Genomic DNA, 22,314 nt, shown 5'->3' on the forward strand with positions numbered 1-22,314 from the left:
AAACTATAATCCATGAAGTCAAGAACTATTCTGAATGGATTCAGAAACCTCCCAAACTTCTTTTCTGTCTTTTAAAGCGATAAACGGGATTAGTGGGAATTAGTCCAACTGGATCGAATCCTCCTGTGTTTCTTTTTGTTTGGAAAAAAATGTTAATCGGATTTCAACATTTTTTCTTTCAAAAGTTCTCCACTTAAAAATGCAAACAAGCTTCCCTGAACCAGAGGTTGCGGAGCAAACGCCTCAACTTCTCAGATCATAAGTCGTCACTTGGGAAATGCTCCCATGTTACCGTTGGCAACGCTAGTTTCTAGAACAGGCCCTGTTCTTTCATACGATCTTCCAACAAATTCTTGCTCCTAAAATGCCCTTCCTCCCTCTGCCTGCTGACGTTCCATCATCATTCAACATTCAACAAACATTTATGGGGGTGGACAGAGAAGTGACATCCTTTCTATAGGCTGTTTACATCCAGTGGGGGCACAGGAGTGCACAGGATAAACAAATTAGTGTGTTATTCAGTGATATGGTTTGGCTGTGTCCCCACCCAAATCTCATCTTGAATTGTAATTCCCATAATCCCTATGTGTCGTGGGAGGGACCTGGTGGGAGGTAATTGAACCATGGGGGTGGTTACCCCCACACTGCTGTTCTCCTGACAGTGAGTGAGTTCTCACGAGATCTGATGGTCTTTTATAAGGGGCTTTCCCCGCTTTTGCTCGGGACTTCTCCTTCCTGCTGCCTTGTGAAGAAGGACATGTTTGCTCCCCCTTCCACCATGATTGTAAGTTTCCGGAGGCCTCCTCAGCACTGTAGAACTGTGAGTTAATTAAACCTCTTTCCTTTATAAGGACCTGACCCTAAAATTACCCAGTCTTGGGTATGTCCTTAGAGCAGCATGAGAACAGACTAATATGTCCAGTGACACATGTGATTTCCTCTATGAGGGAAAATAAGTCAGGGGAGAGAAATGAGGGGCTGCTGTTTGCAGGGGCCAGGGCAGGCCTCAGTGAGAAGGAGGCAGGGAGGGGAGGCTGGCAAAGCAAAGGACATAGATGGGGGAGGGCAGGCGAGGACCACGCAAGGAGGGTACAGGTAGGACAGCGGGTGCACCTGTGGGTGTAGAGACGACTCTGACAACGTCTCGCACCTGTGGGTGTGGAGACGACTCTGCTTCGACTCTGAGGCAGACCTGCTGGAGGGGTCTGGGCAGAGCAACATCCGGTCACTCACTGGGTGGAGAGCAGGCTGGGGGGTGGGAGGAGCAGGTGCTGCCTGGCATTGAGGTGGCAATGGGCAAGGGGTGAGGAGGGACCGGGCTCTGAATAGGGTTTGAAGAGCGGACGCAATCTGCTGTCAGAGCGATGTTGCTGAGTTCCGTCTGAGCAGTGAGGACAGAGATGAGAAGACCAGGGTGGAGAGAGTGTGGAGCAAGGATCTTTTAGTAGAGCCAGGGTTTTGCCATGTTGGCCAGACTGGTCTCGAACTCCCGACCTCAAGTGATCCACCCACCTGGTCTCGCCAAGTGTAAAGATATTTTTAAAATAGAGAAAAATCAATGAAATCAAGAGATTATTTTTTAAAAAGAGATCAATAAAATTGATAAATATAGCTGATCAAGGAAAATGAGAGAGATGAGATAAATTACCTATGTCAAGAATGAACGATGGTTCATCATTATGGACCAAACAGACAATAAAAGGATAATAAGGAAATATGCTGAACAACTTTATGCCAATAATCTGACATCTAATAATTGGATGAAATAGACAAATTCCTTAAAAGAATTACCAAAGTTTACTCAATATTACCCTGATAACTTTAATAGCCCTCTAGCTGATGCAGAAGTGAACTTCTCATTAAAAACTTTCCCACAAAGAAGACTTGAAGCCCAGATGGGTTCCCTGGTGAATACTACTACAGTTTTTAGGGAATAAGTTACACCATCCTACTCCCTGGTCACTGCAGGCCCAGCTTAAACCGACCCCAAACCAGACAGACACAGAAAACGGGAGGTCGGTCACAGAGCAATCTGCTTCACCAGCACCGTCCCCAACCCTGGACAAAGCGTTACCAAGCTGAGTCGGGCAATACACGAAAAGGATAACAAATTGCGACCAAGTGAGTTTTCCCAGGAGAGCCAAGCAATGAAATTCCCTATACAGGCTGAGATAAAAAGCTACAGGATCATTTGAACACATGCAGAAAAGCGTTGCAGAAAATTTCACACCCACTTATAAGAACTCTTGGAAAAATAGGACTAGAGGGAACTTCCCCAACTTAATAAAGAACACCAACAAAAAACGACTCCTAACATCACTCTGGGCGGTGAAAGATCGCGCACTTTTCCCTAAGGTGTGGGCGGCAAGAAGGCGGACCCTCGCGAAGCCCCACCCACCCCCGCGAGGCCACGCCCGCCCTCCCGAAGCCCCGCCCACCCGGCGGGCACACCGCCTTGCGCGCCCGGCATGACGTCACTCCCACCAGGCACCGCGCCTTGTCACGCGCTGCCAGGAGCCAACCGCCGCCCTCTATACGGGTCCCGGCTCGCGCGACGACCCCCAAGGCGCATGCCCAGGCGCGGCCACCCCATTGGTCGCGGGCGGCGGGAGCGGCGCCGTCGCGTGCTGGCGGCTGCGGCGGTGGCGGCGGCCGAGGCCGGGTGAGGGCCATGTTGAGCCTCGCGGCCAAGCTGGTGGCCTTCTTCTGGAGGACGGCGGACACCCCTAGGGAGGAAGCCGGGCGGCTGGAGCCCGAGCTCGCGGAAGGTGGCTCGCGGGAGGCGGCGGGGCAGCCGGGCGGGAGGCGGGTCCCGGGCTCTCGCGTGTCAGCCACGAGGGAGCCGCGCCCCGAGGTCTTTGAGTGCAGTGCGGCCGGCGGGAGACGCTGGGCCCGGCCTTTCCTCATCTCCCCTCGCTCGCCTCAGAGGCTGCCGACCCCACACGCCCCGCCGCCCTGGGCGCCCGTCCTCCGTGAGGTCTCGCCGGTGTCACTGGCCCCCCCTTCCCGCCCTCACTTTGTGTTTCTGGGCCGAGCAGCTGCCGAGGCGCCTCTCCACGTCGCTCCTCCCTGTGGGCAGCGCCACCGGCGGTTGTATCCCTAGAAAGCCCCGAAAAACGCGGCCCGGTGGACCTCGCCTGTGCTTTCAGAACGCGCTGCGCCCACGCGCGCCTTTTCCTTGCCTTGCTTCCGAACCCATCTTCCTAAAGTCCGAGATGCACTTGGATTCCCGCACGATTCCTTTCTCCCGAGGTGTTTTTTTGTTTGTTTTTTGTTTTGTTTTTGTGAAACAGAGTTTTGCTCTTGTCGCCCAGGCTGGAGTGCAGTGGCGCGATCTCGGCTCACCATAACTTCCGCCTCCCGGGTTCAACTGATTCTCTTGCCTCAGCCTCCTGAGTAGCTGGGTGTACAGGCACCTGCCACCACGCCCGGCTAATTTTTGTATTTTTAGTAGAGAGGGGGTTTCACCATGTTGGTCAGGCTGGTCTCGAACTCCTGATCTCAGGTGACCCACCCGCCTTGGCCTCCCAAAGTGCTGGGATAACAGGCGTGAGCCACTGCGCCCAGCCTCTCCCGAGGTTCTGATGGCTTCTCCCAATGTTTCCTTCTGTGGGAATGGAATCCACAGTAGTGGGTCCCTGGTTGCCTTCTGTGAGAGAAACCAGGAGCAGGCTTCAGGAGGGGAGCTTCCTGCTGCAGGCAGCGTGTTCAGGGCCTCTGGATCCACAGGGGCCGATGCCCGGGGGGCCGGCTGTGTTACCTGGAGCACTTGCTCCGCAGATCTGGGGTCTTTTCAGTAGAACGCTCTTAGCCGTAGCTGGAGCTCCGGCTCTTGGCAGCGCTAAGATTCCTTGCCTGTACCGTAACCGGCGCCCCAGGTTCCTCATGTGGCTTGGAAGCTGCAGGAAAGGCGCGTTCAGGACTCAGGACCATGGCTGCAGCAGTAGCCAAATGGCTGAGGGGTGCCCTGCTCCTGGGTCAGACTTGCCTGCCCAGCCCCAAACTTTTTCTAGCAGCGTGTTTGTTGAGATTCTCCAGTCTTCTAAGGCTGCTGCTGATGGTGATGAAAGAAGATAATCGATAGTGCTAATAAAACCGTGCATGCTAATGTCTCCCAGATGCTGATATACGTGGCAGTTTACATAGCACTTGTGTCAGCCACGCAGAGGTCCATACATGCATGTGTGTTCTGCCACAACCCTCCAGCAGCTCCCTTAGGTAGTGACGATTAGTCTCCATCTTACAGATGGCAACGGGCCCAGAGTAGTTAAGGACCTCATCCAGGGTTTACACCAATGGCGGTAGAAGAGCTGGGAGTCAACCCCCGCAGTCCGCTGTGGAGTCAGGGCTGTCACCTCCACAGCCACTACCTGTGCCCTTCAGAGGAAACTGGACTGTTTGCCCCCAAACCCCACGTTCGAGACACAGCACTCTCTGATGGGATTCTCTCTCTCAAGTCAGCCCGTTAGGCAATAGTCCCTCATGGAGGCTTTTGCACTCTGCCTTTCTCTGGTGGGACTTCACTGTAGTGTGCCCTTGCTTTTATGGCCAAGATAACTTTTGTTTACCCATCTCAGGTGACACTAAGCTGAAAACTGTACGGGGTGTCGTGACAAGGTACTGCAGCGATTATGGCATGATTGATGATTTGATCTACTTCTCCAGTGATGCTGTGACTAGCAAAGTGCTTCTGAATGTTGGACAGGAAGTGATTGCAGTTGTGGAAGAAAATAAAGTGTCCAATGGACTGAAAGCAATCAGGGTAAGCTTTGAGTTCATTTGGGAACAGTTTTTCTTTGCCACAGTACTTTGTGTTGTTTTCCTTGCGTTTAATCTATCAGACATGACCCGGCCAAGGGAGAGAGAGTGGAATATACCTTCAAGGGGATGCTTTTGCTCTGTATGATTTCTGTTTTAAAAAATAAACAGACTGGGTACCGTGGCTCACGCCTGTAATCCCAACACTTTAGAAGGCTGAGACAGGCAGATCACTTGAGCTCAGGAGTTAGAGACCAGCCTGGGCACCATGGTGAAACCTCGTGTCTACAAAAAAAAAACCCACAAAAATTAGCCTGGTGTAGTGGCACATACATGTAGTCCCAGTGAATTATGATCGCATGACCACACTCCAGCCTGGGTGACAGAGCAAGACCCTGTCTCTATAAATCAACAGCAGTCATTGTAAACCATTCAAACAACATAGACATGTATACTTTAGAAAGTAAAGCTTGCCTATGAATGTATGCTGTGGAAAACATAGCAATTATGTATTATTTTTGTACTTTTTAAACAATTTAATGGTTATCACCAAAGTAACATCAATAATATACTAATTTATACTCTTAGGAGCAGAATGAGAGACTGCACTTGATTTGCATTTAAGCCTTAAGTATGGTAACTTTTCATGTTTTTTCTTTTTTTTTTTCTGAGACGGAGTCTCTGTTACCTAGGCTGGAGTCAGCTCGCTGCAAGCCCCGCCTCCCGGGTCACGCCATTCTCCTGCCTCAGCCTCCTGAGTAGCTGGGACTACAGGCGCCGCCACCTCGCCCAGTTAATATTTTTGTATTTTTAGTAGAGACAGGGTTTCACCGTGTTAGCCAGGATAGTCTCGATCTCCTGACGTCGTGATCCACCTGCCTTGGCCTCCCAAAGTACTAGGATTACAGGCGTGAGCCACCACACCTGGCTTCGTGTTTTTTCTGTGAATTATTTTTGTGTCCTTTGTTCACATTTTTGTTGAGTTCAACCTTTTCTCTTGTTAAAGCTTATATATTAAGGAAATCAGAGCTTTTTTTTTTTTTTTTTTTTTGAGACAGAGTCTTGCTCTGTCGCCCAGGCTGGAGTGCAGTGGCATGATCTCCACTTATTGCAAGCTACCCTGCCTCCCGGATTCACACCATTCTCCTGCCTCAGCCTCCCGAGTAGCTGGGACTACAGGCGCCCATCACCACGCCCGGCTAATTATCTTGTATTTTTAGTAGAGACGGGGTTTCACTGTGTTAGCCAGGATGGTCTCGATCTCCGGACCTCATGGTCTGCCCGCCTCAGTCTCCCAAAGTGCTGGGATTACAGGTGTGAGCCATCGTGCCTGGCTGAAATTAGAGCTTTTTAAGGAAAATTATTATATAAAAGTGTTAAGAATATTTTCCCCAGGATCATCTTTGACTGTGTTTTATAGTTTCATTTTTTGTAGTTAAGTGTGCTTCTTTTCTATGTAGTTTTGGATGCTGTAAGAAGCCTTAGGGAGGCGTATTCCACTTCTTTCTTCTAATATTCAGATTTTACCCTGAAAATTGTTTATTTACAATTAGAATTTTTTTTTTTTTTTTTGAGACAGAGCTTTGCACTGTCACCCAGGCTGGAGTATAGTAGTGCCATTAGCTCACTGCAGCCTCAAATTCCTGAGCTCAAGCGATTCTTCCACCCTAGCCTCCTGAGTAGCTGGGACCACAGGTACACACCATCTCACCTGACTAATTTTTAAAATTTTTTGTAGAAATGGCATCTCTGTTGCGTAGGCTGATCTGAAACTCCTGGCCTCGAGTGATCCTTCTACCTCGGCCTCCCAAAGTGTTGGGATTACAGGCATAAGCCACCATGCCTGGCCTGTTTGTTGATATTTAAATATTTGACCAGCCTGGAATTTATTTTAGTGCACAGACTGAGAGAAGGAACCAGACATTGCTTTCCTAATGGCTAGCCAGTCATCTGCATCACTCACTTTTTCCCTGCTGATTTGGAAAATTCTTTAATCATGCACCAGAATCCCACCTGCATGTGATGTGGTCTTGATGCTTATAAGGGAGTCTCATGGCATGGGTGCTGTGATAGGTGGTGAGCAGGTTTCCCTTCCTTGCTCTTATTAGCATATGGTATTTTTCCGGCTCTTCAGTTGTTCTGGATGAGTTTTGGAATCTTCTTGCTCTCCCCCTCTGCCCAGATTTGCTTTGGATGGCACTGAGTTTATGGATTTCGTTTAGAATAATTGATATTTGGGTCATGTGGAGTCTTTTCCAACAACAAGTTATGTCTGTGCATTTATTTAAGTCTTCCTTTGTATTCTGTTTTTTTTTTTTTTTGAGACGGAGTCTCGCTCTGTCACCCAGGCTGGAGTGCAGTGGCCGGATCTCAACTCACTGCAAGCTCCGCCTCCCGGGTTCATGCCATTCTCCTGCCTCAGCCTCCCGAGTAACTGGGACCACAGGCGCCCGCCACCTCACCCGGCTAATTTTTTGTAATTTTTAGTAGAGACGGGGTTTCACCGTGTTAGCCAGGATGGTCTCGATCTCCTGACCTCGTGATCCGCCTGCCTCGGCCTCCCAAAGTGCTGGGATTACAGGCGTGAGCCACCATGCCCGGCCCTTTGTGTTCTTTTTATAGTTCAATAGTTTTCTTCATTTAGGTCCTGTGAATTTCTTACTAAATTTATCTTCAGGAGTTTTTATGTGTTCTATTAACATCATTTTCCATTGTATTTTCAAATTTATCTTTTTCTTCCTATATGGGAAAGCTTTTGGTTTTTAAATGTAATTTGGAATCTGGCAAACTTATTGAGCTATTAACTACTTTTTAAAAACACTTAAGATGGCCAGGCACGGTGGCTCACGCCTATAATCCCAACACTTGGGGAGGCCAAGGTAGGTGGATCATCTGAGGTCAGGAGTTCAAGACCAGCCTGGCCAACATGTTGAAACCCCATCTCTACTAAAAATATAAAAGTAGCTGGGCGTGGTGGCACATGCCTGTAGTCCGAGCTACTCGGGAGGCTGAGACAAGAGAATCACATGAACCCAGGAGGTGGAGGCTGCAGTGAGCCAAGATCGTGCCACTGCACTCCAGCTTGGGCAAGACAGAGTGAGACTCTGTCTCAACAAACTAAATAAACAAAATGCTTGAGACGTACTTTATTATACTATTATAGTTAGTACCATCTAATGCTTAATATCATCTTTCTCAAATTAAAAAAAATGCATGCCCAGTAATTCTAAGTCTAGAATTCCATCATTCAGTATGGTAGCCACCACTCATGTGCAGCTGTTTAAATTTATTAAAACTAAATGCAACTTACAGCCAGTCATGGTGGCATAAACCTGGAGTCCCAGCTACTTGGGAGGCTGAGGCGGGAGTTTGAGACCAGCCTGGGCACATAGAGACCCTATCTCTTAAAAATAAATAAAATTATTTCCTGAGTTTCCTTGGCCACATTTCAAGTGCTAAATGAAGCCTAGTGACTACCAAATTGGGCAGCACACATAGAGAACATTTCTGTCAGCTCTGGCTTAGAGACTGAATACAAAGTAGAAGAGCCTCCCTCCATGTTCCGCACCTGCACGTTCGTGCTGCAGACCTGATGCTCTGGGTTTCGGTTTTTACCTCATCTGGTGGGTAGTCGAGTCACTCGAACAGTATGCTTGTATCTTTTATTCCTTCACCAATGTTAGTATTTACGGACTTCCGTCATCAGAGATGTACAACTGGCTCGTTCACACTACCCTCTTTCCCTCTCCCAATTTTTTAATTATATTTTTTCCTCCAAAGATTTCCTTTTGAACTTGAATTTATACCATAGTCCTCATGTTTTTATGTGTATTTAAAGGAGTACTCTGGGTTCAGAGTCTTTCAAAGGGGATCTTGAACTCAGAACTGTGGAGATGATGTTTCCCTCATTCTCTGAGCTGTGGTTGTGTAGCTCACACGCAGCCTTCCAAAGCAGGTTCTCGTACCAAATTCCTGTTGATTTTAAGACACACCATTAATTTGATAATGAAAATTTAAAATGGAAACATAGGTCTTGAGACTCATTCTGATCTCAGAAATGTGAAAATGTGGAAAAACTGGCCCCTGGGTGTCTAGCAAGTCCCAACCCTTTTGGTGGTCAGCTGCCCTTCCCTTGTTCCATCTCGCTGGGAATGCAGGATCTTTTTTGTTATGGTGGAGAGTGTTCATCTCTACTCACAATCTTGCTTTTATAAATTAGTAATGGATTTTTCAAGTACTTTTCAGTATCTTCCAAATGATCCCATAGTTTTTGTCCCTTTGAGCTGTTAACGTGGTTGGAAAATATGAGCAGTTTCTGTGTTGTGAGCCGTTCTCACTTGAGGAGAATGATCCCCATTTAGTATAAACCTGAATGTACTTCTGGATTTATTTTCTATTTTGGTATTTTTCTTGTGGTAAAATATGTATAATACACCATTTTAACCATGTTGGAGTGTACGGTTCAGTGGCATTAAGCACATTCACATTGTTGTGCAGCCATCACCACAATCTGTCTTCAAAACTTTTTCAGCATCCCAATAGACACTGTGTACCCGTTAAACAGTTATTCAGTGTTCTACTTTATGTCTCTGTGAATTTGCCTGTTCTACATACCTCATATAAGTGGAATCATGTGTCTGGCTATTTGACTTAGGTTTTCAAGATTTGCCCATGTAGCATGTATCAAAAGTTAATTCCTTTTTTATGGCTGTATATTCCATTGTGTGATGAATCACATTTTGTTTCTCCATTCATCTGTTGATGGACACTTGGGTTGTTTCTACTTTTTGGTTGTTGTGAGTTGTGCTGCCGTGAACAAGTGTCTGTCTGAGTCCCTGTTTGGTTCTTTTGGGGCTATGCCTAGGAAGAGAATTGCTGGGCCACGTGGTAAGTCTAGGTTTAACTTTGTGAGGAACCAGATGTTTTCCACAGCAGCGGCACCATTTTATGTTCCCACCAAAGGTGCATGAGGTTTCTACTTTCTCTGTATCCTTGCCAACACTTCCTATTTTCTTTTTCTTTTTTTTTCTTTTGGCAGTAGCCATTCCTCGTAGTTGTGAGGTGGTATCTCACTGTGGTTTTGTTTTGTTTTTTTTTTTTTTTGAGACGGAGTCTTGCTCTGTCGCCTGATCTGGAGTGCAGTGGCCAGATCTCAGCTCACTGCAAGCTCTGCCTCCCGGGTTCACGCCATTCTCCTGCCTCAGCCTCCCGAGTAGCTGGGACTATAGGCGCCCGCCACCTCGCCTGGCTAGTTTTTTTTTGTATTTTTTAGTAGAGACGGGGTTTCACCGTGTTAGCCAGGATGGTCTCGATCTCCTGACCTCGTGATCCACCCGTCTCGGCCTCCCAAAGTGCTGGGATTACAGGCTTGAGCCACCGCGCCTGGCCTGTGGTTTTGATTTGCATTTCCCTAATGATTTGTGAGGGCATCTTTTCGTGTGCTTATTGGCCGTCTGTATATCTTCTTGGGAGAAATGTCTACTCAAATCCTTTGCCCGTTTTGAAATTAGGTTGTTTTCTTGTTGTAGGAATTCTTTATATATTCTGGATATTAATCTTTCATCACATACATGATTTGCAAATACTTTATCTCATTTTATCAATTGTCTTTTCACTTTCTTCCTAGTATCCTTTGATGCACAGATGTTTTAAATTTTGATGGAAGTCTAATTTGTCTCTTTTATTGCCTGTACTTCTGATGTCACACTCAAGATACCGTTGACTAATCCAAGAATATTAAGATTTTTTTCTACTAAGAGTTTCGTAGTTTTTGCTTTTAAATTTAAGTCTTTGATTCATTTAAAAAAATACTTTTTGAGACAGGATCTCAATTTGTTGCCCAGGCTGTGGTGCAGCAGCACAGTCACAGCTCACTGCAGTCTCAACCTCCCAGGCTGAAGTGATCCTTCCACCTTAGCCACCTGAGCAGCTCGGACTACGGGTGTGTGTCACCTCACCCAATTTTTGTAGAATGGGGCCTCCCTATGTTGCCCAGGCTGGTCTCAAACTCCTGGGCTCAAGTGATCCGCCGACCCCATGCCTTCCCAAATGCTGGGATTATAGGGCTGAGCCACCACGCCTGGCCTCTTTAATCCATTTTGAGTTAATTTTTGTGTATGGTGTAAGATGAGGGTCTAACTTTATTATTTTGCCCATGGTTATTTTTCCCAGCACTATTTTTTTTTTTAAAGACTGCACAATTGCAGTTTATCGAATGGTCCTTGTCAAAAATCAGTTGACTGCACATGCAAGGGTTTATTTCTGAACTCTCTTTACTATTCCATTGGTTTATATTTCTGTCCTTACACTGATGCCACACTAGTCTGATGACTGTGACTTTGTAGGAAGTTTTGAAATAAAGGGGTATGAGACCTTCAATGTTGTTAACTCCTTTTCAAGACCATTTTGGCTATTCATGATCCCTTGAGATTCCATTAGAATTTTAGATGGGTTTTTCTATTTATATATAAATAGACCCATAGGACTTTGATAGGGATTGCTTTGAATTTGTTGGGTTTTTTTGTTGTTGTTGTTGTTGTTCTTTTTTTGAGATGGAGTCTCGCTTGTTGCCCAGGCTGGAGTGCAATGGAGCAATCTCTACTCGCTGCAAGCTCCGCCTCCCAGGTTCACGCCATTCTCCTGCCTTAGCCTCCCGAGTAGCTGGGACTACAGGCGCCCACCACCTCGCCCGGCTAGTTTTTGTATTTTTTAGTAGAGACAGGGTTTCACCGTGTTCGCCAGGATGGTCTCGATCTCCTGACCTCGTGATCCGCCCATCTCAGCCTCCCAAAGTGCTGGGATTACAGACTTGAGCCACCGCGCCTGGCCTGTTGGGGTTTTTTTGTTGTTGTTTGTTTGAGACAGAGTCTCGTTCTGTCGCCCAGGATGGAGTGCAATGATGCGATCTTGACTCATTGCAACCTCCGCTTCCCAAGTTCAAGCAATTCTCATGCCTCAGCCTCCCAAGTAGCTGGGACTGCAGGTGCTTGCCACTACACCCAGCTAATTTTTTTTTTTATTTTTAGTAGAGATAGGGTTTCACCACATTAACCAAGCTGATCTTGAACTCCTGACCTCAAGTGATTCGCCTGCCTCGACCTCCGAAAGTGCTGGAATTACAAGCGTGAGCCACCACACCCAGCCTGAATTTGTGTAATAGATCACTTTTGGTAGTATTGCCATCTTAATAATTAAGTCTTAAGATTGTCATCTTAATAATTAGGTATTAACATCTTAATCACTTATAATCACTTTAGGTAGTATTGTCATCTTAATAGTTAAGTTTTAAGATTGTCATCTTGGCCGGGTGTGGTGGCTCACACCTATAATCCCAGCACTTTGGGAGGCCGAGGCAGGCGGATCGCAAGGTCAGGAGATCGAGACCATCCTGGTTAACACGGAGAAACCCCATCTCTACTAAAAATACAAAAAATTAGCTAGGTGTGATGGCGGGCGCCTGTAGTCCCAGCTACTCAGGAGGCTGAGGCGGGAGAATGGCGTGAACCCGGGAGGCGGAGCTTGCAGTGAGCAGAGATTGCTCCACTGCACTCCAGCCTGGGCGACAGAGCGAGACTCCATCTCAAAAAAAAAAAAAAAGATTGTCATCATAATAATACTAGGTTTTCAAATTCATGAACATGGTTGTCTTGCTGTTTATTGAGGTATTTAATTCATTCGTTAGTATCATTGTACGCATCTTCCATCTCCTTAGGTTACTAAGTGTTCTTAGGGATTAACCTATTAACCTAACAATGCTGTTATAAATGGAATTGTTTTCTCTTTCTTTGGAATCCTTTTTCTTGATTTCCTTTTTGGATTTTTCGTTTAAAATGTATGGAAATCTGATTTTTGTATGTTGACTTTGTGTCCTGTGCTGGATTCATTTATTAGCTCTAACCATTTTCTGTTTTATTTACGTATGTGGAGTCTTTAGAGTTTTCCACAGATGAGATCCTACCATCTGTGAATAAAGATAATTGAAATTTGAGAGTCTTGAAGTGAGTATGGGCATCCTTACCTGGTTCCTGATCTTAGAGGAAAGCTTTCGGCCTTTCACCATTGAGAGTGGTGTTTGTTGTGAGTTTTTTATTTATAGCCTTTGTCGTGTTGAAGAGATTTCCTGCAATTCCTAGTTTATTGAGTGTGCATCACAGAAAGTGTTGATTTTGTCATGCTTTTTGTGCATCAGTTGAGATCATCGTGATTTTTTTCCCTCATCGGTGTAATATGGTGACTGATTTTCCTATGTTGAAACACTTGCATTCTGGGATAAACCCCATTTAGTCATGGGATATAATCCTTTTAATATGCTGCTGCATTCAGTTTGATAATATTTTGTTAAGGATTTTTGCATCAGTGTTCATAAGGGATTGCTGTAGACTCAATGTAGGTGTCCCCCAAAATATGTATGTTGAAATCCTGACCCCAGCGTGATCTTATTAGGAGGCTTCAGTGGGTGATTAGGTCACAGGGGCAGAGCCCTTATGAAACATACCCCAGAGAACCCCTTTGCCCTTTCTGCCATGTGAAGACACATCAGGAAGACACCGACTGTGAACCAGGAAGAGGACCCTCACCAGACCCAGAATCTGCCAGGGCCTTGATCTTGGACTTGCAGCCCTAATGGACTCAGACAGGCATTCCAGCCTGTAGTTTGCTTTTCTTATAGTTCTTGTATTATGGTTTAAAGAGCAGTGTGTTTGTTTTACAGGTAGAAGCTGTCTCTGATAAATGGGAAGATGACAGCAGAAACCAAGGCAGTCTCTCAGACTGCAGCCCCCAAGTGTTGATTGGCTGTGTGACTTCTCTGGTGGAGGGCGCAGGCTATATCAGTCAGACCACCTACTTCTCTCTGGAGAGTGTGTGCGAAGGTACGCTCAAGGGTCTATGTTTCACATTTAAAATTAGGTTTTGTCTTTTAAAGAATTGTTATGGGCCAGGCACAGTGGCTCGTGCCTATAATCCCAGCACTTTGTCAGGCTGAGATGGAAGGATCGCTTGAGCCCAGGAGTTGGAGGCTGCAGTGAGCTATGATCCAGCTACTACACTGCAGCCTGGATGACTGAACACAACCCTGTTTGCGATGGCTACACACGTCATTGAAGGGATCAGGTTTGGGCATGCTTTGTCTGTTGAGAGGGTTTGGGGATTAGAGTAGCTTCTCCAGGTGCTGGCTTTACACAGAGGGTCTTGGATATTGAGTGGACTTTGGGAGAGGGGACCAGGTCACTGTTTTGTTTTTGTGTTTTTGTTTTTCGAGATGGAGTCTCACTCTGTTGCCCAGGCTGGAGTGCAGTGGCGTGATCTCAGCTCACTATAACCTCTGCCTCCTGGGTTCGATTGATTCTCCTGCCTCAGCCTCCCAAGTAGCTGGGATTACAGGTGTGCACCACCATGCCCAGCTAATTTTTTGTATTTTTAGTAAAGATGGGGTTTCACCAGGTTGGTCAGGCTGGTCTCGAACTCTTGACCTTAGATGATCCACTGGCCTCGGCCTCCCAAAGTGTTGGGATTACAGGCATGAGCCACCGCACCCAACCAGGTCACTGTTTAAACTTGTGTTTTTATGTGTTTTGTGTTTATTTGTTAAATGCAGTCAGTAATTTCTGGGTAGTTGTTGCTTCCATTTAATTATAGTGTTATGATCTAAGTTAGTGTTACAGGAATACTGAGGTACTAAAGTACTTTAGATGTTTTAAAATAGGGCTTGGGGATAACATTGTTTCTTTCCAAAAGTATATATCTTTTTACTTTCTTTTTTTTTTTTTTTTGAGATGGAGTCTCATTCTGTCGCCCAGGCTGGAGTGCAATGGTGAAATCTCAGCTTACTGCAAGCTCTGCCTCCTGGGTTCACGCCATTCTCCTGCCTCAGCCTCTGGAGTAGCTGGGATTACAGGTGCCCGCCACCACGCCCGGCTAATTTTTTTGTATTTTCAGTAGAGACGGGGTTTCACCGTGTTAGCCAGGATGGTCTGGATCTCCTGACCTCATGATCTGCCCGCCTCGGCCTCCCAAAGTGCTGGGATTACAGGCTTGAGCCACCGCACCCGGCCCTAGGACATGGTCTTCTTAAAATACTCCCTGACCTTGAAGTCAGTGCCCTAGCATATTTTAGTGTCTTCTGTTTTCTTTCTGTTCTTTTTTTGAGACGGAGTCTCACTCTGTGGTCCAGGCTAGAGTGCAGTGGCACGATCTTGGCCTCCCAGGTTCACACCATTCTCCTGCCTCAGCCTCCCGACTAGCTGGGACTAGAGGCGCCCGCCACCGCGCCTGGCTAATTTTTTGTGTTTTTAGTAGAGACAGGGTTTCACCGTGGTCTCGATCTCCTGACCTCGTGATCTGCCCACTTCAGCCTCCCAAAGTGCTGGGATTATAGGTGTGAGCCACCGCGCCCAGCCTCTGTTTTCACATAGACAGTGATTTCACCATGGCTCACATGTTGAATGTAGATGTCAGCTGATATTTGTGCTGTTAGGTGTTCATCACCAGCTTTCTGGAGACACAAACTCAGTATTCAATTATACACTTTTTTTGAGCTTCCAGAGTGCTTATTGCAAAATAACAAAAAGATTTTAACTACCTGTACCATGGCAGACCTGTGCAGACCACCTCTCTGTTCTGTCAGCACTGCTCAGCCACTTCATGTCGCTGAACCTGCAGTTTTCTACCAGCTACGGGAGGCCCAGTGGTGTCTTGCGTCCGGCAGGCCATGGCTGAGGCCACAGCCCAGCTCTCTGGCACACTGAGGGGCTGGCTGGACCATTGAGTGCTTCCCTCACACCTGAGCGCAGGTGTCTCTCTGTCCCTGAGCACCATGTGTGTGTCCCTGACAGGGAGGTGCCACAAACACTACAGGACAGGGGAAGGGGGATGCCACCTGCCCTCAGATGTGCCACATGGGGCAAGACTGCCATGAGCATGCACAGTGCACCTTCTGGAGCCTGGAGGTGTGAGTGAGAGGCTCCAGCTCAGCTCATTTTGTTGCAGTGGTTAATATTAATACTTCAGGGTTTTTAATTCCAAAATATGTTTCTCACAGTAGTAGAAAGTGCCTTTTAAATGTTCAAATGCATCCTCAGATATGATAGAAATGATTTCAGTCTACCACGACCTCAGAATAACTTACGCACTTTAACACTACTGTGGCTTTTTCCTGGCGGTTTTTAGGCTTCGAGCCCTGCAAGGGAGACTGGGTAGAGGCTGAGTACCGGATCCGGCCCGGCACATGGAGCAGCGAAGCCACCTCGGTGAAGCCGCTGAGATACAAGCGCGTGGACAAGGTAGCGTGCCGACGAGTGGCTCCTCTCTGTGCTTCTAGCAGACCTGCCATCAGGGGTAACTTACACAGCCCAGGCTTCTCCTGCATGTGTTGGGAGCCTGGAAAAATACAGCTTAGTGGTGGCCAAAGAGGAGTGTGTTTTCCTATTGATAATGCTGTGTTTCCTTAGGAAACAGTAACCCCGAGTGCTTGCATAGCTAAATTCTAAGGTCTACAGCTTATGCGACAGTACTAAAATGTTCTAAGGAGAAAGGTGTGTTAGAGAAATATTGAACGAGTGCTATGGGATGGCGGACTTGAGCTTCCTGGTGCAGCTTGTGAGCTTTGGGCTGACTTGGGTGTGCGTTAGAGCTGTGCCCTGGTGTCGTGCAGCACCTGCTTCCCATGACGCTCAGCTCTGTGCTCCCAGGTCTGCATCTCTAGCCTCTGTGGAAGGAACGGGGTGATAGAGGAAAGCATCTTCTTCACCTTGGACTCCTTGAAACTGCCAGACGGGTACACACCCCGGAGAGGTGACATGGTCAACGCAGTGGTGGTGGAGAGCAGCCAGTCGTGCTACGTCTGGAGGGCGCTCTGTATGACCCTAGTGAAGAGGCGGTAAGAAAACGCTTTTCTGGTCAGGCACGGTGGCTCATGCCTGTAACCCCAACACTTTGGGAGGCCGAGGCGGGTGGATCATGAGGTCAGGAGTTTGAGACCAGCCTGACCAACATGGTGAAATCTGTCTCTACTGAAAGTACAAAATTAGCTGGCCCTGGTGGTGGGTGCCTGTAATCTCAGCTACTCGGGAGGCTGAGGCAGGAAGATTGCTTAAACCTGAGAGGCAAAGGTTGCAGTGAGATCAGATCACGCCACTGCACTCAGGCTGGACGACAAGCAAAACTCTGTCTCAATAAAAGAAAACACTTTTCTTCTTTGGGATGTGAAAGGCCCAATTTAAGTATATTTTGAAGAGTTACTTTAGTAAGCCAAATAGTAGACATTTCAAGCCCTGAGTTGTTGAGGTAAAAGGAGAGCATCCCTAGCACTTCGGGAGGCCATGGCAGGAGAATTGCTTGAGCCCAGGAATTTGAGACCAGCCTGAGGAACATAGTGAGACCCTATCTCTACAAAACATTAAAAAATCAGCCAAGCGTGCTGGTGTGTGCCCCTGGTCCCAGCTAGGCACGAGGCTGAAGCGGGAAGATTGCTTGAGCCTAGGAGCTTGAGGCTGCTGTGAGCTGTGATCGTGCTACCGCACTCTAGCCTGAGCAACAGAGCAAGACTCAGTATTTAAAAAAAAGAGAAAGGAAAAGGAGGCTGGGTATGGTGGCTCACGCCTGTAATCCCAACACTTTGGGATGCCAAGGCGGGTGGATCATGAAGTCAGGAGTTTGAGACCAGCCTGGCCAACATGAAGAAACTCTGTCTCTACTAAAAATACAAAAATTAGCTGGGTGTGGTGGAAGGCACCTGTAATCCCAGCTACTCGGGAGGCTGAGGCAGGAGAATCGCTTGAACTCAGGAGGCAGGGGTTGCAGTGAGGTGAGATCGCGCCACTGCACTCCAGCTTAGGTGACAGGGAGACACCATCTCAAAAAAAAAAAAAAAGACTGTCTTCTCCAGGCGCGGTGGCTCACGCCTGTAATCCCAGCACTTTATGAGGCCGAGACGGGCGGATCACGAGGTCAGGAGATCGAGACCATCCTGGCTAACACGGTGAAACCCCGTCTCTACTAAAAAATACAAAAAATTAGCCGGGCAAGGTGGCGGGCGCCTGTAGTCTCAGCTACTCGGGAGGCTGAGGCAGGAGAATGGCGTGAACCCGGGAGGCAGAGCTTGCAGTGAGCCGAGATCGCGTCACTGCACTCCAGCCTGGGCGACAGAGTGAGACTCCGTCTCAAAAAAAGAGAGACTGTCTTTTGGAGGCTTTCAGCCATCTCCATGGTTGACTGAAGGTGGAGTTAGGGGTCCCTCTTCATCCTTCATCTTATATTGGTGATTGACATTTTTAGTGGATTTTTCTCTTGTTGTTTCACATTTTGGCATTTAAAAAATGCATTGGACATGGTTCTTAAAATTATTGGATTTCCGGCCAGCCACAGTGTCTCATGCCTGTAATCCTACCACTTTGGGAGGCCAAGGCGGGCGGATTACCTGAGCTCAGGTGTTCAAAACCAGCCTGGGCAACATGGTGAAACCCTGTCTCTACTGAAATACAAAAAATTAGCCAGGCATGGTGGCACACACCCTTGATTCCAGCTACTCTGGAGGCTGAGGCAGGAGAATTGCTTGAACCCGGGAGGCGGAAGGTACAGTGAGCAGAGATCGTGCCACTGCACTCCAGCCTGGGAAACAGAGCCGGACTCCATCTCCAATTAAAAAAAAAAAAGTATTAGATTTCCTGTATCTGTGTTCTTTGTGTGCTAGACGTGAAAAGGCTTCCCTGAGTTCGCTACTTGCGGGGCAGCCCCAGCTCTGACCCACCCCCTCCCTGCCTGCCTTTCCTCCTATAACTGAAAGGTATGTGAGACAGGTCTCAATCAAGTTAGAAGTTCACTTTGCCAAAGTGAAGGACATGCCTGGGAAAAAGGACCACAAATCCACAGGAACAATCTGTGGTTCTTGCCTTTTTCCGAAGATGATTTTGTGGTCTTCGATATTTAGAAGAGAAAAGTGGGCTGGAGGAGAAAGAGGGTGTGGTCACATGACTGGATAAACATTTGCAAGAGGAAAGGAAAAGGAACAGGGAGGGAGAGTTGGTTATGTAAATCAGCACTTTGATGTAAGAGAAGGTAGGTAACATGAAGATGTTTAACCTTGTCTCATAGCTCTCTGCTTAGGGACAAAGGAAAGGCAGCTTCTTGCATGACTCAGCTTCTGGCTGAGTTTTTTCCTTTTGGCATGGTGAGTAGGGTACCGAGTCTTTCTTTTCTTTTTTTTTCTTTTTTTTGAGACGGAGTCTCTCTCTGTCACCCAGCCTGGAGTGTAGTGGTGTGATCTCAGCTCACTGCAAGTTCCACCTTCCGTGTTCATGCCATTCTCCCGCCGCAGCCTCCTGAGTACCTGGGATTACAGGCACCCGCCAGCACGCCCGGCTAATTTTGTTGTATTTTTAGTAGAGACAGGGTTTCACTGTGTTAGCCAGGATGGTCTCAATCTCCTGACCTCATGATCCGCCAGCCTCAGCCTCCCAAAGTGCTGGGATTACAGGCGTGAGCCACCGCACCCGGCTGTGAGTCTTTATTTTCTTTTCACACTCCTCACTCACCACCAGTGAGCTTCTGAGACATCTCCTCCATCAGTCCACTTATTTTTGATCCCGGTAGAATGCAGGTCCTGTTTGGGGAAAGCGTCTGCTTTCCAGCCCTGTATCTGGTGCCTGGCTGGGCCTCTGGGTGCAGACGGACAACCCTGTGTTAACTGAGCCACGGGTGTGTGGAACAGTGCTCCCTATGTAAGGGAGCCGCCGGAAGGTGGACTAGGGGCTATGGGGGTGTGTTAACGGGACAGGACCTGGTGGCCTCCTAGGCGCCTCGCCCCATGGCACACTGGCAGATGCTTGTTTGGGCACTCGGAGCCCAGTTCCCCCCCCCGCCACTGGACCCTGCTTTCCTTTGGGAGGGTGTCTAGGGCCCATCTCGTGGGCGAGGATGTGACATGCACTTCATCTGACCACAGAGGCCTGGGACGCACAGGAGCTCTGCTTTCAGCCGAGTCTGCTGAGCCTGCCGGTGCCAGGACATTAGACAGGGCGGGGTTCCTTGACCTGCACCTCCTCCCTGTGTCTGAGTAAACTCCTCAGGCTTCCCTTCTGTTCTCTGATCTCATCCCCGGGCAGAAGCTGTGGCATCCCATTCTTGCATGAGGCCCAGAAAGCACAGGCCTGCAGCATGGCCTGGGGTCTGCAGGGATTCACCAGGGTGGGATTCACCAGGGCCGCTAAGGAGACAGCACACCACCAAACACGCGCTATCCTCACTCTTCTCTTTAGGCTAGCAATGCTTGAAAAAGACCTGTTTCTGCCCCAACAGCATTTCCCCACTGAGGCCTCCTGACCACAGAGTAGAAGCTGCTGGGATGGGCGAGCCAGGGAAGCCAGGGTGCCTGTTCCTTAGCTTGTGGCCCCAGGTGGGGTGGCCCCTCTGCACTCTAGAAACAGATCATGTGCCAAGGGTGAGCTCCTGATCTCCGCTCAGTCCTGCAGCCTTCCCATGCAAGAGCTCCGCAGCTTCTCCTGTGGGGGCTGAGCCACAGACTGGGCAGTCACATCTGATGACTCCTTCCTGCAAAATCCCCACCCCCTCCATCAGCAAAGCTGTGGACTCTCTGCCCCTGCACCTCCCTTGTCACACCTGGGCACACGGAGAAGGGAGAGCCGGACAGGCACCCGCCAGGAGGAGCTGCTCTGTAACTGGGAACCTCACTGAGTTTGCAGCAGGGGCCAGAATTGTGGGGAGCCATTCTAGAGACCCCATTTTTTTATGGCGCCACAGATTGGAAAGTGGCAGAGGCAGGTTTACCTTCTGGAAAGAGCTTGTGGAGAGGCAGGGAGGAGAATCAAGCCTGCGTCATCAGTAGAAGAAGAAGTAAATGGGTCCATTTTTAGGGAAAGTTAAAATCTCATCTTCTCATTTTCTAAAGAGAAAAACTTATTTCATTGTTTTCAAACATTTCAAAGCAATAAAACTCTTTCCAAAGCAAGTTTAGTGGAGCCCTAATAGGCAAGGCCCATCACCTCCCCCACCACCACCTTGGAAGGTGGCTGGAGAGAAGAGGACTGAGAATGCCACCCTAACTCTGCACCCTGAGCGAGAGGTAGGGGAGTGCGGGGAGCACATTCAGGACACCGTTCTCAGGCTCATCGCCTGTGACTGTCCTCTGGGCTGCTCTCTTTTCTCTAGACTTCACGAAGTGTGTCGTTTTCTTCCTTAGACTTCACGAACTGTGTCGTTTTCTTCCTTCGGATTTGCCATCCTTAGAAACCTAAGTCTTGTGGAAGCCCTGCCTGTGGTGAAGTGGTCCTCTGAGTGCCCCCACCAGCAGTCTACCCTTAAGAGCAGAGGCAGGTGAGGAAGGGGTGGTGTGCTGCAGAGGGACATCTTTCTGGGGCTCTTTTTTCAGAGACGCCGCCCCCGTTCATGAGGCCACTCAGTTCTATGGAACGATTTTGTTGAAGAACAAAGGTGATATTGAAGTTACACAGATGACACATTTTGGAACCCTAAAGGAAGGAAGAAGTAAAACCATGGTGATCTGGATAGAGTGAGTTTGCCACTGAAACATTTTCTGTAAAGCTACATTAATGGCTTTTAAACTGTGACTTAATAATTTCTGTAAAGCCAACTTTGGTCATTTATTTTTTTCTTTATGAAGGTCTTTTCAAAATTTTTTACCCCAAAATATCCTTTTTACTTATATTCGTAAGTGTATTTGCCGTCACCGCTTCCTAGATTAAGTTCTGTGTTTTACGATAACTGAATATTCTGGTTTTAGAAATCCTGGCTGGGTTCATGGTTAATTTTCTTTTTCCAGGAATAAAGGAGACATTCCTCAAAACTTAGTCAGCTGTAAACTGGCTGGCTGGGATCAGTCTAAACAATTCAGATTTCAAATGCTGGATAAAGACCAGACGTGCCCCATGGTATCTTTTGTTTCTGTTCCTGAGAAGGAGAATTCATCAGATGAAAATGTTAGTTCATTAAATAGCCACACAAAAAACACAGTCTCTCAGATGTCAGAGAACGGTTTGGTGAACAACAGAGGAATCTCTCCAGGTAGTGGACGTTTCAGCTGTCACTGCATGAGGTTGGGCGGGCCAGGGGCCATGGGGTTGTGAGCTCTGGAGCGGGCCATGGAGTTGTGAGCTCTGGACAGAGGGCAGGCAGCAGGGGCCAGAATACTCAGCAGCTGCAGTGCTTTATGCTCTGAGCTCTTCGGCTTCAGGCCCTTCTCCTCTTGCTGACAAGGTTAGGGAGAGGGACAGAAAGCAGCTTGACAAATACCAAGAGGTGCTTCAGATGGCAGCCAGCTCCTGAGTGCTTCGAAGCGGGAAAGATTGCTGGGCACGCCAGGGAGGGCCTTCTTTCCCAGCACTTGGATAGTCGTGGTCACAGCCCTTTCCTACTTCCAGCTGCTCTCTCTGTTTATGTTTTTTCAGCCACCATCTGAGACTTTGCCCTGTGTTTTTGTGTGCATCTGTCTGTGTGTGTGTGTGTGTGTGTGTGTGTGTGTGTGTGTCTTCATTTCCACTAAGCATGCCAGCACTGTTAGAGATAATTTACCTTTTGGTCTAACTT

The 22,314-nt window shown here is 47.8% G+C and overlaps 1 protein-coding gene across 2 annotated transcripts in view; it reads left to right on the top strand.

Annotated features, from left to right (window-relative positions):
• The first annotated feature begins 2,597 nt into the window (after positions 1–2,597).
• The window catches only part of MOV10L1 (Mov10 like RISC complex RNA helicase 1), a 67,948-nt gene continuing 48,231 nt past the window's right edge, over positions 2,598–22,314 (top strand). For both annotated transcript variants that reach the window (XM_023222139.2, XM_023222141.2), the window contains exons 1-7: positions 2,598–2,768; positions 4,578–4,762; positions 13,469–13,628; positions 15,925–16,037; positions 16,446–16,633; positions 21,140–21,280; positions 21,551–21,792. In XM_023222139.2, coding sequence (XP_023077907.1) covers positions 2,672–2,768; positions 4,578–4,762; positions 13,469–13,628; positions 15,925–16,037; positions 16,446–16,633; positions 21,140–21,280; positions 21,551–21,792 — 1,126 coding nt within the window. In that variant the 5' untranslated portion in view covers positions 2,598–2,671. The remainder of the gene's footprint in view (positions 2,769–4,577; positions 4,763–13,468; positions 13,629–15,924; positions 16,038–16,445; positions 16,634–21,139; positions 21,281–21,550; positions 21,793–22,314) is intronic.

This window comes from Piliocolobus tephrosceles, chromosome 19 (assembly GCF_002776525.5).
Source record: "Piliocolobus tephrosceles isolate RC106 chromosome 19, ASM277652v3, whole genome shotgun sequence".
Classification (NCBI taxonomy): Eukaryota; Metazoa; Chordata; class Mammalia; order Primates; family Cercopithecidae; genus Piliocolobus; species Piliocolobus tephrosceles.